The sequence below is a fragment of the Coturnix japonica genome, chromosome 4 (genome assembly GCF_001577835.2).
Source record: "Coturnix japonica isolate 7356 chromosome 4, Coturnix japonica 2.1, whole genome shotgun sequence".
Taxonomy (NCBI): domain Eukaryota; kingdom Metazoa; phylum Chordata; class Aves; order Galliformes; family Phasianidae; genus Coturnix; species Coturnix japonica.
Window position 1 is genome coordinate 45256181 of NC_029519.1, and position 17098 is coordinate 45273278.

The 17098-nt window shown below is 38.8% G+C and overlaps 1 protein-coding gene across 6 annotated transcripts in view; it reads right to left on the reverse strand.

The window, feature by feature from the left end:
- Positions 1–17098, reverse strand: part of ANKRD17 (ankyrin repeat domain 17) — a 77699-nt gene that overhangs the window by 14971 nt on the left and 45630 nt on the right. For 3 of the 6 annotated variants that reach the window (XM_015861517.2, XM_015861519.2, XM_015861520.1), the window contains exons 8-20: positions 16086–16323; positions 15384–15575; positions 14880–14989; positions 14076–14163; positions 13143–13270; positions 12704–12847; positions 12060–12162; positions 9826–10581; positions 4119–4267; positions 2881–2992; positions 2554–2699; positions 1434–1576; positions 522–735 (exon numbers count right to left, since the gene is read on the reverse strand). In XM_015861517.2, coding sequence (XP_015717003.1) covers positions 522–735; positions 1434–1576; positions 2554–2699; positions 2881–2992; positions 4119–4267; positions 9826–10581; positions 12060–12162; positions 12704–12847; positions 13143–13270; positions 14076–14163; positions 14880–14989; positions 15384–15575; positions 16086–16323 — 2523 coding nt within the window. The remainder of the gene's footprint in view (positions 1–521; positions 736–1433; positions 1577–2553; positions 2700–2880; positions 2993–4118; positions 4268–9825; positions 10582–12059; positions 12163–12703; positions 12848–13142; positions 13271–14075; positions 14164–14879; positions 14990–15383; positions 15576–16085; positions 16324–17098) is intronic. The other 3 variants (XM_015861518.2, XM_015861522.2, XM_015861521.2) reach the window with 3 other exon arrangements.

The window sequence follows — 17098 nt, forward strand, 5'->3', positions numbered from 1 at the left end:
TTTGAAAGAACTGGGAGTTGGGTTCACTTAGAGGACTGATTTCTACTTCCAGTAGCATATTTCAAGTCAGCTTTACAGCCCCTCCTGACCAGTTTTGTAATAGACTACCAATATTTCAAAGGAGAGAAAATATACACCTGTACAGAAAAAGAGGCACGACAGTGCATAGGTGTCCTGCTGCTGCACAGTGTTCAAGAAGGTTCTTTGCTTGCTGATGTCACAGCATCTCAGAAATAGCACAGTCAACCTTACACAGTTGATGATCAGCATAAGCATTGCTAAAAAAACCTGCAACACTTTTGTTTTTAGTCTTCATTGAGAGGCTACACAGCAACATCCAGAAAGTGCCTGGCTAGGTGAAGGGGGACACATTAACTTCTGACAGACATTCAAAATCCCCCCAGCAGTCAGACAAGGAGAAGAGATCAGACCTTAAGTACAACCTAGGTCAAGAATATGACTTTCTAAATTCATTAAATACTTGGAAGTACCTCTTTTTTGGAGAGCAATTTGCTTCTTACCTTAGCTCTATGTTCCACATTTGCTTTTCTATCAAGGAGCAGGCTAACCACTTCAGTTCTCCCTTGGAAACAAGCCAGAGTTAGTGCTGTATTTCTATTGGTCTCTATCTGGGCATTTATATCAGAGCCCATGTCCAGTAATAACTTCACAGCAGCAGTGTGGCCATTCATGGCTGCCAACATTAAGGGAGAAATGCCCAATTTGCTACCAGTTCTGAAAGAAGAAAAGATAAAGGAGTTCAAATCACAATCACATTTCTGAGATTACTTCAACAAAAACAGAAAAAATAGAATATTTAACAAGAATGGAAGACAGCAACACAGCAACTATAACTGAAACCATGGAAGGTTCTTGTCAGCAACTTTGGACAAGTATTTATATTTCAAAGCATTGCAGGCATGTTGGATTTTAACTACTGTAAATTTGACAGCATTTCTTACGAGGAACTTCTGCTTGAACACTTATTTGACTTGTGCAATGTATGGTTGAACTACTTCATGTATGCAAGAGGCGCTACACAAATGCAAACACACAGCAAAATCTTTCTTTAAATTACAGATGAGAAACAAACATGCACACTTTTTTTTTATTATTTAACCCAGAAGTAATTTCAAACTTGCAGGCCAATCAGAGAAAGGAGGAGTATTTTTCTTAACCTTTAATCAAAGGGGACTAATGTAATATGACGCATGGCAGACATTATCAAAACATACAGAAGCAACTGGAAGCTAAGTGAGCATTGAAAGAAGCATATTCAAAAACCTTTCCTTCCTACCTGAAGTCTACTACAAATAAGGCAATTACACAGATAATTATTTGTTGTGTAAGCACAAGCCAACCTGCTCAATTGAGTTGCCCAGAAAGCCTTTTGGAAAGGGTAAAGACCATGAAGAAGTGAAAAAGGAACTTGCCTGGAATTGATTTCTGCCCCAGCATTTAGCAGAATCTTGATAATGTTCACATAGCCACCAGAAGCAGCAAGGCTTAAAGGTGTATAATCTGAAACATTCCTGTGCTCTTTGTTTGCACCTCGAGCTAGAAGCAACTCCACCACCTGTAATATTTTAAAAAAATAACATACAGTTTTCTCTCAGACTTTCAAGTCTGTCTGATACAAAACTATTCAACGCTTTCAGAATCCTATATTGTACTGTTAACATCTTTCAATGTAAGGACAGCGGTTTTCTTCATTTCCTTCACTCTACTCTTGTCCTCTGTGAAAGCTGAGACTAAAATGTTTTCCCCCAGAATCAAGAACACATAACTGTCATTTGCAGCTGCTCTTCTGCAGCTGCTGACTGTCCTCTGTCCCATTTAACATCTTCTGAATGGGGCTGAAAAACAGGCCAGAAGGTTGACAAATTTTTGTAAGATTTTGTCTAGGAAAATGTGAAACCATCATCTTCATATGCGACAATACCCTGCACCAGATTATATGGTTTCCACTGTGGCCTTTGCAAACCAAACAGAAGCACTTACAGAACTACACACTTCAAACTTGTTAAGACCATTATCATCTGACTTTTTCTCAAGAACACAGTATTCCACATAACATTTAAAAAGACTTCCTTTATATTTACTTCTCATCAATCATTTGAAAAATGTCTTAGACTAAAAAGCCCAACAAAACAGAAGACACCGGAGCCATCTACAGTACTCATATTCTACGCAGAACCAACTATAACATCCTCTTGGCTCATATATGGAGCTATTTCATAGCAAACTCTAACTTTTCAACAGGAACACTGATCCCATTCACTTCCACATTCACATCCATTTATGCAGGTAAAAACCCCCTAACTGGCCAGGAGTTAGGAGATCTGTTTCACAGGTCTGGTCCAACTTATTGAAATAGGAAAAGGATTTTTTCATCAAACACTGCAATAAGAAACTTCAAAAATGTTAACTCTTTGTGCCTTTAAAAAACATCCTGAAACAGCACTGTGTAACAAGTTACTATGTTCCGTAAAATAAAAAACAGACGATACGTAATCTACAGCCTGCTCTTGAAGACTTAAAAGTTTACATCACCTCTTGTCTGCCTCCTGAACAAGCCAAGGACAAGGGAGTGTCCTTTGTTCTCTCCGACTGGGCTTCGATATCAGCTCCATTATCAAGTAAGATTTCAACAACACCCACATGGCCAGCTGTAGCAGCCAAGATAAGTGGAGTAAATCCTAGAACGAAAAAGGATGTTTGAAGAATCCACATTCATAACTTCAAATTAAGCAACTTATGTTAAATCACCAAGAAAGTAAGCCTAAAAGCTTCACACAAAAACTATATTTACTGCATATTTATTAACTACGTTACAGTGAAGACAAGAGTGGGTCTGTATTGCCACAGTGAGATAGCTACCTTTCTTGTCCCTATGTTCGATATTGGCTCCTCTCTCTAGCAGTGTTTGTACTAGTTCTTCATGGCCACCAGCACAAGCAAGCGTCAATGCTGTGTCATGATTACTCTCAGTCTGAAAAAGAAATCATTAGAAATATAAGTTCTTCCTTTTTTCAAGTACAGCTTCTGTCATGTTGCAAATACAACTGCATTGATAATGAAATAAAAACTATGAAAACTTAAGACCTATTTACTGGTCACCTCATCTTTCTTTCAAGTTCAGGTTAGAATTCTACCTCTAATCTGCTCTCCTGGAATATTATAAAAATATCCCTCAAGAGCCGATTTCAGTGTAAGCATAGTTTTAGTTTTGCTTTACTCTATTATGACTGAGGGCAGTTGGCAACCAAACTCAGTACTGACATGTGCTGCTTGCTGTCTACCAGTTAGAAATCAGACACATCAGGTTATGGGAGGAATCTGACCTGCAGTCACAGCAGAAACCAAGCCAACTGCCATAAGCAGCTGAACTAACTGGAACTGTTTTCCCAGAGATTCCTCTCCCCAGTCCACAATAATCTCCTGTTGCAGTCTACAACAATCCATACTTACTCATCTCCACACTGCTTGTATCTTAGCCCTATCACCTTGGTCACTTACTGTACAGTCTAGAACTATGCACATAAAAATAAATATAATGGAAAATAAAAAAAAGCATTACACGCTTCCCCCCCCCCCCCCCCCCCCTTTGATGGCTTGACAGCTCCAAGTCAACAAATAGCAGGTGCTTTTAAAATGACTTTCAATACAGATACATTGGTGAGAGGGAGAACTCTCATCAATCATTTCTGAAGATGTTTTAGCAATACTGTCATACTTCTGTCAGGCCTGGGGGGTCACTGGCCAACAACTCAAAGCACAACCGTGAAAAATAAGTGTGCAAGAAGTTTTTAGCCTTGTTTTCATTTTCAGAAGTCAACCCCAAAATACTTAATTTTTTCTACCCTATTTCTCATATTCACTCACTGAAGAAATGAGAAATACAAACATTTAGTGATGTACAACAAAGGCTCTTCTCTTTTGTTCAGCTAGAGCACGAAAGAAACTGGGCTGCAATTCTCCCAAGAGTTGTACAGGCTTTCTAAAATCAGCTCATCAAGTCTCATTATGCAACAGAGCTGTTCCCTATAAATGAATTATTCAGAATACAGAAAGAAAATAGCTTCACATGTGCACTGCAGTGACAGTGGAAGGCTTACCTGGGCATCAATATCTATAGCAGGGTAAATTGGTAGCATGGCTGAAGGAGAAATGATAGGACTTGGAGTTGGCGTCTGAGGCTGGGAGACAGAAGTTGCAATGCTGTGGGTAGGAGTGTTTGACATTGCAGATGCTCTTCCGCTCACTGCTGTTGAACAGAATAATTACAATTAGTAAAAGCAACATTGGGTAAGAACTACTCAAATATTCCAAAATTCAGAAATGCGCGTTTCTCCACATATTTAATCTACTTTTTGAATCCTTATAACAGTATCAGACTGCTAAATAAACACGTACAAATCAGACTGTCATGTTTTCTAAATGCCCAACACAAAAAAACCCCACAAGCATAATACTTTTTTTTTGTTAATATCAAAGACCTTTCCTACAAGTCAGTCATTATATGTACCAGGAATCCCATACCTTCAGAAGCTGGACTGCAGAACAAGGTGAAGTAACAATTATCTATGTAATTTTTCTTAAAACAGCTTAAGGATTCTCATGTAGAAGTCCACCTACTTTCCTCTAGTCCCCCACAAACATCACAGAGAGAAGCAGCAGAGCTAGCATCAGGTTGCTCACATAGAAGAGTTTGTTGAAACCAGTGAAGAAGCAGCTTAACAGCCATTTTGCAGAGACTTTGGTCAAAGACATTAGGATAAGCAGCATAAGGTAATATCATCTTACAGTTGATGACAGTATTCTGACCTGACACAAAGTCACACGTCCCTAAAATTCATCAGTATAATAGTTACAAGTACCAAATTAACTTGACGCTACAACAGCATTTGGGGGAAAGAAACTCTTATTTTCTATTTGTTTTTCTTTAAAGGAATCTAAAGTTTTCCCTCCTTTTCTTCCTTTTTTTTTTTTTTTTTTTTTTTAAAAACAAGTCTCTATCAAGTATGAGCAGCAAAGGAGGAAGTGAACAGTTATAGGTTTCTCCCGTCAAGTTCACAGGACCTGTAGCTGCAAAATGAAAGAAATATGGTTTCCACGTTATCAGCATTCACTGAATACACTACACCGAGTAATCTTAAGGAATACTGAAATAAATTCCCTTTATCCCCAACTTTTGATGTCCCATTTATTGTTCAAAACGATTTAGTCATTAGCCATATCCCACGTTACCAACCATACTTATAGTTCCTATGTTCAGTTGGAAGGGGTAACCTTTTCAACAGATGCCATGCAAATTTTACCACAACGTGCCAAACTGTGTACTACTTCTGTGCAAAGCAGCTGTGGTTTTAGTACATTTTTCCTTTTATTTCTGGACTTCCTATGACAAATATCATTAAAGAAGCTAATAAATGCCATTGAAAGGAAACCAAAACATCAACTTAGAGCACAAGAAGTATGCTTCACCTTCTCCTTAGGACTTCATCATGTCACAAGCTGTGCTGATCTTTTTATCAGAGCACCTTTTGAAAGCTGCTCTCATCTTAGAAGAAAAAAAGAAATCACGCTAGGTATGAACTAATAGAAATATGCTGAGCCAAAATACTCTTGATAGGAGGTCAAAAACCGTGGCCTAAGGGAGCTCAGTGTTGTACAGAATAAGGCACTGTAATCCAATACCATCCAGTGAAGGTCGACTTTGACCTCATCTCACTCCTTATTCTTTCTGTAAAGAGATATGACCTAATAATGTAACAACCAATTTGTTAACATTCTCTGTGAAACAATGTGTGTGAACTCCTGCTTCCATCTTCACACGTACAGTCATAATGAATAATTTAGGAAAAAAAAAATAGCAAGTTTACCTTCTTTCTCCAAGTTAAAGGAGAAAGCTCAATCATGGTAAAACAGTCACAAAATTATTAAAAAAATAAATAAATCATCACGATCCTCAGCACTCCTACCCAGTTCAAACGGGCCAGAGAAAGACGGTAAAATCATCTGGAAACTAACTACACTAGCTTAAATCAGATGATATAAAAGCATGATCATCAAATAATCTACACACGAAAGAAGTTTACCCCGTGACTGCAGCACATGGTATTTGCTAAGATTTCTGCTGGAGCCCTGATACTGGGGCTGGGGAACACACACAGTATTACAGCTGTCACTATTAAACGTTCATATTTAAAAATAGTAAAATAAAAATCGAGCTAATTGGGAAAGTCTCAAAGAAGACATAAAGGAAAGACATATTTAAAAGCCCATATCCCTTTCCACAAATCATACACATAACGGATAAATGGCTTTATGAATGATAACAGAAGAGTCCATCAATATGTCTGTTGACTTATAGTTCTCATATTAAATTCATCTGGAATGTGCTTCAGCAGTAACATAAATAATACCATCCATAATCCTAAAGTACTCACTGAGACAAGGTATTACTCTTTATGGCTAACAATTTGGATTATGTTTCTTAGAATGTCATCTATGCAGAGTTCAAATTTTTCATCAGTGTGCCAATGACAACGAACAAAATCTTTACTGAAAACTTCTAGTTCTTGTTTGGACACAGTAAGCCAAATGTTTTCATGCTAGTCTTGAGCAGTGAAACACGACAACCAATGAGCTTAATCTCAAGTTAATAAACAGCTAAACCAGTTCACCTGAAACACTGCACTTCAACATTACACCCTACTTACTGTATGGCTGGGACAGAACATCTTCACAACTAGGTCACAATTACAGCATTTTAAGTATATCTGTGCTTTAGTTCAGTACAGTACCAGCTACTAATTTTATTAACACCATGACAGAACTTACAGTTGATGTGATTCTTATGTATAAATTTAGGTAGTTATAATTGACTCAAATCAGAAGGAAGCTTCTAGGAACTAAAATATCAAATGTTTCAAGGCCCATGAATTGATAATCTTTTTTGTGGGATTTTGCTGCTAGAGATCATAGAATATAGAGCTGTTTGAGTTGGAAAGGATCTCTCTAAAGGCCATCTAGATCAACACCCCTGCAAAGGTAGAGACACCTACAGCTATATCAGGTTGCTCAGAACCCTGTTCAGCCGCAACACCTTGCACTACACATCTTCAAAAACCCCCACGTACCTTAACAAAAGTTTATCATTAAAACAAGGTTGTTCTTTTTGTTTTTTGTTTTAAATCCTTTGCACACTGTTTAACATTTGCTGTGTTTTCATTGAAGAGTTTCCTAACAAACCCTTTCCAAGTACTTCTTCTCGCCAGACTTGCTGGAAGCAAATGACCTGCACTGACACCTGAAGTTAAATAGCAAACCCTTTGCTTGTCATCAGGACTTGTACCTAAATATTCACTTTTCAACTTGCCTTATTTCTTTCCAAATAAAACAATGTAGAACAAAACAAACAAACAAACAACCCACCAAACAACAACAACAAAAAAGCCCACTAAAAACATAAGCCCCCCAAACTCAGAACTCTTAAGTCGGTATATTCTCTGCTCCCAAGCAAGCCCCATAGAGTCCTAATAACACTAATAAGCTTCTCTAGCAACAAGGAATTACACTTTAACATTCCAGAGGTCATGTAACAACTAAGCACTTTACTACAGCAACATTATCTTATCCCAACCTCTAATACCAGCATTTGCACACCAACTTGCCTTAAACAAGCACTTAAAACTGGAGAATTAAGCTAATAATTTGCAAAGAATTAAGCACAAAGATGAACACTAGACCAAGTTTAGACAAACAGAAGACAGCCTTCCTTTTGTAACCAGTGTGAATTCACCCAGTGCTGCAAACAAGGCTTTGTACCTATAAGAATACTCCATAGCATTCCTGCTGAAGCAGTACAGAAGGCTACAGAAAGAATATTTAGCTGCTCCCTAAACATTCTGTGTTACACTGAGCCTATTTCACCTCCACGCTTAAATCTGATGTGTGAAATCAAGCAGCGAGAGTTGTACAGTAAGGGCTGTATCTGCTGTCTTTAAAATCAGCCATCTGACAGACTTGAGGTGAAACTGCACCTGCACAACTTTTAAACAGTTCCCACAAATACCTGTGAGAACACAATTAAGTTCTCATTCCCAATTGCATGTGTGCATGCACATACTAGGAACTGGGACTAAAGAGTATAAAAATATTCACTCAAATGTACATTGGCAATATCTGACCTTCACAAAAAGGCATGAACAAGCATTTGGGTATATGCCAGCTGACCTAAAATCACAGATCCTCAAAACGTTATATGCAGTTAAACACATAGCAAATATATTCTAAATGAAAGCCTATGATACACTTAGAAAGCGTATTGCACACATTCTTCACACATAACCGCAAACTGTATTTGTTCTCTCTATGGAAAGTAGCTGGTACTGGTAGGTATCCCAGTACCATCAGTGCACACTATCAAAATGCAAGTAGTTTTATCTACCTTCTCCTGTCAGCTATTTACTCACTGACAGTTTCCAACCCTTGTGCCTAGGCTTAAACTCTAACACTAGATTTTCCAAAGAGATTCTCTGTAGCTCTCCTAAGTTTCTGTAATCTTTTAGGAGGCTTTGCCTGAACACCAGGTTACTCATTAGAAGTCTAATTTTAGCCACAACTTAAAAAGCATCATTCCGATTATATCAAATAATCACCATTTAGTCTTGTACATAATTACCAAATCCACTATTCACTGTGCACCACACTCCCTCTATTCCTTCTGCAGTACATGCAAGAAAATCTCCACTCCTCTGCACCTATGGACTATTATGTTCTTAGAGACCTGCCCATGCTTCAGTTCACATCCCAGCACGGTGCATTAGTCCTAGGCTCCTTACTAGGAAGAATTGTCAAGACAGACAGCACTTCTAAAAATAAACATTCATCTGTTTCACAAAAACACCTCAACGAGTTTTTAATCAAGGGAAATGTTGATGTATTTATTATTTTTAAAATATTCCATAACAGTCTGTATTTAGGCAAGTACTCAAAACGAGTATTTCAGCTCTTACTTTAACATGAACAGGGACACGCAACTGAAGCATGCATAAAGAAAATCAACACCAGAAGCCCATGTTCCCTATGGCACTGAAAGCCTATTATTTTAAACAGTTACTTTAAGGCTGTAAAGCACTGACTCAACACATCCAAGCGATCACCAAAGTCATTCAGAAAAAATTGCTAGGGCTGAATTTGTTTTTAATTAGAGAAGCAGCGATTTTCAGGAGCTTACTTAAAAAAACAAAACAAAACAAAAACACAACACAAAAAGAAACATCAACAGCAAACATATATTACAATTTCCAAGTAGAAGTAAATGTTTCCTAATGGTTCACTATTCAGGGACAACCAACCACCTTTCATTCAGCAGACAGGCCTACTGGTTCATTACAAGTTGTAGGCTTGATGTGATACCGTAGCTCAAAGCCTGCTCTGAGTGCTCCAAGACAGTTCCCAGTTAACTAGCTTAGAGTGCAAACAAGCAGTATTGTCATGATGCTGCTCCTAAGCTAACAGCTGTATTTCAGTCTGTAATCTCTAGCATACCCCTCCCAAACTACAAACTGTTAAAAATGCAACTTCTGACATACCAACCTGACAAAAGGGCACCAGTACGGCACAACAAAAAGAAAGGCAAGGCTGCAAATTGAGAAGTTAAAGCTAATTCTGAGATCCTAAACACAAGAAACAGGCTAGTGGTTTTGCTGTAGAGCTAGCAGGAATGCATAAACACACACGCACACACAAAAAAAGCTGACATACCCTCAACTGGTTAAGCAAATATTATACCTGCTCATAACAATATAAACCCACCTGCCATGATGTCATCCAGCGTGTCATTGAGCGTCTGAGCAGGGCTGGCTACCATTAACCCTTGCTGTGTTTCTGTCAGTATTCCTTGCCCCAGCCCTGCTAGTTGTGCTTGGCCCAATACTGGCTGTCCAACTATAACACCTTGCAGTTCTGTAAGATTTGCGATGGACCCTGGAGGTAAGGAACCTGCTGCCAGAGGCAAAGCTTGTGGCATCGCCAGAGGCTGAATTGGTGCAAAACCCGTCTGTGCAGCAGCTTGCTGAGGATCATCTTTAAGCAAGACGGGGTCCACTTGCTGTAATCGTGCATAGTCTCCCTCTGAGAGTTGTTCTCCTACCCCAACAGGAGTCAGAAGTCCCAGGTGCTGGCAAGACTGTTGCTGCTGCTGCTGCTGGAGCTGAATTCTTTGCGCTTTTACCTCTAGATATTGCTTTTTCAGCTGCTGCTGAGTTTTCAGCTGTAACTCTCGTTCCACTTTCTGCAGTTCCTCCAAAATCTTTTGTTTCTTCTGAATTTGTTCCTCTCTCGTTTTGTTCAGCTCCTCAATCTTCTCTTTGGTGAGCTGGTCAGCGTGTGCCAATTCCAAGGACTGCAGCTGAGCATTCTTCTCTATGGCTTCTTTTATCCTCTGCTCCAGCTCTGTCAACTTGCCCTGAGCCTCTTCTACAATGCTCTCTGGAGACTGATTGGTGATGTAACCCTGTACATCCTGGTTGTTTGCTGGCAAATGACTGCTGGACTTTTGTTTAGAAGCAGCTGTGTGAAAAAGAAACCCCCTCAGAACCAATGGAAGTGCATATGAATGGCATCCTCATTATAGAGCTACTGTTGGGATGCTAAATGCACTGAGACACAGCACCCACAGAAGGTCAGAAAGTACTTGTATAGCCCTCAACGGAAACTATCTTTCACTATCAACTTTAACACAGCAGTCAGATCGCAAATTAACAGTACAGATTACTGCGCATACATGCCAAATAACCCCTATGCTATGCTGAAATATTCAATCCAACTATCATTATAATTTTGCCAAATGAAGTGATTGTCTCAAGAGCCGCTGTTATCAGGTGGTGCTACGAGATAAATGAAAAGGGTAGAACATGCTGTCTCTTCACTTGATCTTTTGGAATTGGTATCGTGTTAAGACAAATGTACCGTTACATCCCTGAAGCACAGCAAAAGTGATGCAAAAACATCTTTTTTCTAGGCCACCAGTTTTTTGAGCAGTGTGGTACATTTTAGGAAGTATTATACTTTCTAGGAATACTGAATCCTTTCGCTACAGGTATCCAGCTTTGCCCAGTTGACAAACAGTGCCAGAACCTAGGACAGTCATTTATATTTTAACATGATCTAACAGGGTATGTTTAGCAACTACATGTTATCCATAGCAAGACACGATATTGCACGTGTCAAAACTCAGCTCTCCGCCCAGGCAAGGCAAATAATTCAGCCTTCCTGTAAGAACGAGCGATGGACTAATCCACTACATCTTTTATGAAGAAGTCCACGGTAATACAGCTGACATGGTCTGCCATACCAGTTGGAGAAAGAACAATCTGTTAATTTTGAAGGGTGAAAAGCAAATGAAAACTGAGGATTTGAGCCAGTGGTGGTGCCCAGTTTCTTCCAGAGATCCTTGCTGTATTTCCAGAACAATACAAGTGTACACACAGTATTAATTTTATAACATGCACGCCTGTATTTGCACTACTGCTGATCCTCGATTAAAAAAAAAAAAAGTTTTGGAAGAGACTTCTGAAGTACAGAAAGTGTAAATTCTCAAAATGGTGATCCTCAAAATAGATGCAAATTTAGTCCTAGAAGGACCTGAGCCACATCAGACTAAATATTTTATAGCACAAGAAATTCCGCCTTCAGTCACATTAGTCCAACCAACTCCAAGACAACTACCTTCAGAAAATACAGGTTACCCAATCAACTACAATACGGAGCTTAACAATTTCTATAAGTTAGGCTAGAAAATTTACGTAGCTTTCTGGGTGACATTCTGCTTCAGTCCGGTACGTCAGACTAATATATACTTTAATGTTTTTACTTTGGCAGATTTCTTGACGCTTTGTGATTACAGGGTTAGATGACTGAGTTCGTATTTAGTGTATAAGCAGTTTTTCCTTGACTGAATCCATTTACACTTTTCATCGGAACTACTTGGCTGTAAGTGCAACCCTATATCTTCTATTCAGAAAATAAGCTCCAGAACTAAAACTGACCTTTATTTCTGATGGGAAGGGTTGTGGCGACATTAGCAGGGGGTTTGTCAGGCTCCTGGGGTGGGACGACCATGGGCAGCGCCTGCACTGGTACACGAGGAGCCTAAAATGTTGGATACTAATAGATTATTTTTCTCATACTCCAATCTAGTGATAGTTCAATAGAAGGTAAACAAAACCTGTTAGAAAAGCAGACGTTTGTGGTAACTAACAACATTTAAGACATTTTAAATACGCTGACTTCAACAGTTAACAATTTGAGATCATCTAGCTCCTACATGCTTCAAATTTGTAACCTAAGAAATAATTTGGGTAAGAATACTCATATCTGTATGGTACACTGCTACACTCTGATAAAGCAAATACAAGCCACAGCAGGCTATAAATGTAATTTTGAAGAACAGCCTCACTAAAGCTGACTTCAGCTGCTGGCTTCTTCTTTTTTAATAACCCTCATAGATGAACAGAAGTACACAGCAGTGCTCAGAGAACCCTCACCATCTTTACTTCAACTCAGATTATCAATGCACTCCCTACAGTCCAGTAGTGTGAGAAATGACACACCTGACTCTTATGTTTCAGCTCTAAGCTGCAAGAAGAAATGCAAAGTGCCACAAATCAAACCACTAGTCCTTAAATCTTACCCTATTTAAATCATGGGATGGCGGGGTCAGCTGAGTAGCATCAGGTGGAGGAGCAGAAAGCAAGTTGTTTGGGTAGTCTAGAAGGTAACAAACCACACTGGTATGACCACCCTTCGCTGCCTCTATTAACATAGTTGATCCATCCTGAAGAGGCAAAGATCACAGTATTAGAAGAGTATAATCAAAATACGAAAATGTTGAAATGCTTCGACAGACACAACAAAATACGTAAAGTCTTTAATATTCCAACTGCTGCAAGTCTACAACTAAACTTCATAACTCTACAAAAAATACCCAATAATTGAAAAAAAGAATTCAGTATTCTAGCTTTCCTTCAACTATGACCTTACAACCGTGTTGTGATTTCAAGCAGCAGGCAGTTAAGCACCACACAGCTGTTGGCTCACTCAGAAGACAATAAGGCAGTGGAGTGACAAACCTTCAATCTGTGTGTAGGATCAGCACCATGAGCTAGCAGTAACTCCACAACTGCTAGATGACCTCCAGCACAGGCCAGCGATAACACTGTGTGATCATTGTTAGCAGTAGTCCTGTTCACATTTGCTCCTTTAGAAAGAGAGCGCAAAGATTATTTAAGGAGTGGGGGACAATAAAAAAAGAAAAAATGAAAATGCTTTCTCCTTGGCTGCAGCCTTTCCACAAATACATTAAAACTGAGTCAGACTATGATCAGAAATAAATTTAAATTGACAGTCACTGAATTAACATATGTCTCATTAGGTCACGGCATCAGAATTTGACCCTTCTTACAGGTACTTCCAAGAACAACGGCAAAACTGCACCAGCACTCATACCTGTTGTTCTGATACATCTAACTGTATTAAACTTGATGCATTACTTCAACTAGTCATCAGAAATCAGACTAGTTGCAGCTCTGCTTTTTCCCATACTAGAAGCCTTAGGCCTCCAACACCAGCTATGAGGAAAAAATGCTGCTAAGAGAGAAAACAGCAGTTCTGGGGTCTGTATCAGTTCTGTGCCTTCTATAGTAATATAAGGCTGCGGCTGACAGTTGTGACAACACAGAGCAAGCGATAACTGAAACGTTGAAACAAGCAGGCATTTGAAATTTAACTTCTGAAAAAATACAGTGCTTGAAAGCTGCACCAGGAGCAGAGACAACAAGTACCTACTGCTGCATTACTAGGAATTAGAGAATGGAATATAATTATTTTTAAGAGTTGATCAAATTTCCATTTGTCTCACCAGAAACCAGAGGAGATCATTATGTGTGAGATTCACTGAGATAAGTAAAATATATGAATCAAATCCATGGTACTAACACTGACATAAGCCCTTAAGTTAGGGCAGCACTACTAGCCAGGGCTTAAAACCTTCACACAATACTCACCTTTGCTAATCAAGAACTGAACAGTGCACACATGACCCGCCCTAGCAGCTTTCATGAGAGGAGTTCTTCCACCTTCTGATTCATGTTCCTAGAGCAAATTAACAAACACTTTGTATTGAACATTCAGAAGCATCACATGCAAAAGCACCTAATTAAATTTTGTTTTTTGAATTGGAAAACATGGGGCATGGAAGATTTCTGTTTAGTATTTGACAGCCTACAGATGCTACATTGTTAACAATACTGCAACATGATATAACTTCCAGACTGAGAATATCTACCCACCTTTGTCTAAGACTCCTGGATAAGAAGCTTTTCAGCACAGAATGGTTACTATAAATTAAACAAGTGTGTTTTGTCATGCTTAATTGCAGCTTTTCAATAACCTACTGGTATACAAGCTGGCCCAAGTGCAAAAAAACCAACTGACAGCACATCAAGTAGAACTCACTAGAAGAAAACTCATCTGTCTACTGCTTAGGGAACAGAATAAATTTCAAATATAAGTATAAAGCCATAACCAGCTCAGCAACTCTAAGTTGCACTGCACATGACAAGAACAGGATCCCCCGATTTCCTGCACATGCAGCTGTGAAGGTTTGAAATGCTGCAGTCACAACTGCCAAAGTCTTCCTTGTGACCTAAGCATTCCCAGGTAACAGAACAATCTAATAGCTACCAGAATGCCATCGCTATTTCTTACTTAAAAGAAAGTGGTTTAAAAGTTTTCAGCAGTGAACATGAAAATAAACATATTTAGCACTGTTATTTCTTTTTTATATTTTTAAGAAGGAAATTACTTACCAGATCCGCACCTGCCTGAAGTAAGACATCTGCTACATCGGTATGGCCATTTTCACACGCATATGTCAGTGCTGTATCACCTGTTGCTGTTGTTGCATGCACATTAGCCCCTAAAGCAGTATTAACAAGCATGTAAGCTTTGCGGAGCTCATTACAGAAGATATAAAATTCTCTTTATAATCTTTTACAAGATAGGTAGCAAACCTAACTTCCCAACTAACTTCCCTAACTTCTGAATTACAACAGCTATGTAATAATTTAATGACTTAGACATATGCTAGGGGAATTAAAATACCCTAGGTCTTCAGTTCCAAGGAAATGTACTCCAACTGAGCCTTAAAAGCTAAATTAGATTCAAACCAGTACATTATTTAAGATTCCACAAGCCCTTGCAACCAACTTAACGAAGCTGCTAATCAAAACGTAATGATGTGAGAACAGATTTTTTTTCCTGTAAGGACACATTGAGTCTATTAAAAAAAAATTAACACAATTGTTCCATACCTGCAGCTAATAAATATTTAACCAACTCCAAATGACCCTCTTGAGCAGCTTCCATCAAAGGTGTTGAACAACCAAGTTCTATATCAGCTCCTGCCTTAATAAGAAAATCGGCAACCTCCAAAAAACCTCCACAGCAAGCCAGAGTTAGGGCAGTTTCTTGTGTCTCTTCTGTTTGAGCATTGATGTTCGCTCCTTAAAAAAAACAAAACAACAACCAACAGTAGTTACTGCAAACAGTAAAAGCAGACTAAGACAGTTCTTGAAGACATTTTCTTATTGCATCTTGTTTCTACAACAGCCAAAGAATTCCCCTAAAATGGTATACTGAATCTGTTTTCTTTAAGTACTTGGGGAATCCCTCTGAGAAACTCAAAGCACTTCTCTGCAGCTTTTCAGTAACAAAATAAGCTGAAGATACATCGAGGACATCTTGCAGAGTGCAAGTTATTTGTATCAACAGCTCAGTACAGAACATTTGTTCCAAAAATTCAAAGCTGTTGTGAAGACCAATTCTCAATAACCACTTAACAAGTAAAATAACAATATTTTCCTAAACTGCCAATTTAGTTAAAAGGGGATGATGGCTTGCTCTGAAATTGTTCAAGGAAAGAAAATAACCAAAGTTGAGTAATAATTTGAAGAAAAAAAAGATACAAAGATGTTTACTGAATTACAGCCTACGGAAAACATCCCAATAGTTACCTTGGCCAAGTAGTAGTGCCACCATCTCTTCATGGCCTTCTCTAGCTGCTTCCATTAGTGGTGTATATCCTTCATCGTTTACCTCTTCCAAGTTAGCTCCACGTTCAATCAACAAAGCTGCCAGTTCAACATGCCCTCCACAAGCTGCCAAAGTCAATGGAGACTCGAAAGAGTCAGCAGGCATGTTCACCTGAGCCCCACTGTCAAGCAGTAATCTTGCCACTTCCACATGGCCATCCTAGGAATAGAAACAAAAAAGAACAAACAAAAAGGTCAAGAAATCAAGACCAAAAAAAAAAAAAAAAAAAAAGCTGCTCTTTTCCAAATCTCAATCAACTCACCAACTCAAATTGCACAAGTAACAGAAAAGGAACAAGCAAGGAAGTCCAAAAATATAACAAAATGTCTTTTCAAGTTTTCTCAAATATTTGGATAAAGGTTAAAGGTCTATTAAACAGGCACTGGAAAAACTTGATTCTAATGAATATGCCTTTTAAAGAAAAATAAGCAGCAATACTGTGAACCACATAACAAACTTTTCTACTTGAGGAACAGCAAGCCTGTCAACTTCATAGAGGACTTAAATTCAATTGCGTTCAATTGCGTACAGACAGAAACAAGGACTGTCAAACTTATCTAAGGATGAAAAATCATCTTTGGAAATAAGCTAATAAAGGCATTTATATTCTTTCAATAAATTTATTACTAATAACCCAAGTGCTATATTAGATAAAGGAGAGAAAAATTAGTTTGGACATCAGGGGGAAGTTCTTTACTAGGGAGAGTGGTGAGGTGCTGGAACAGGCTGCCCAGAGAGTCTGTGGATGCCCCATCCCTGGAGGTGCTCAAGGCCAGGTTGAATGGGGCCTTGGACAGCCTGGTCTAGTATTAAATGGGGAGGTTGGTGGCCCTGCCTGTTGCAGGGGGTTGGAGATTCATGATCCTTGAGGTCCCTTCCAATCTGGGCCATTCTGGGATAAAGGAGTACTGAAAGAACTCCAATCAAAAATCTT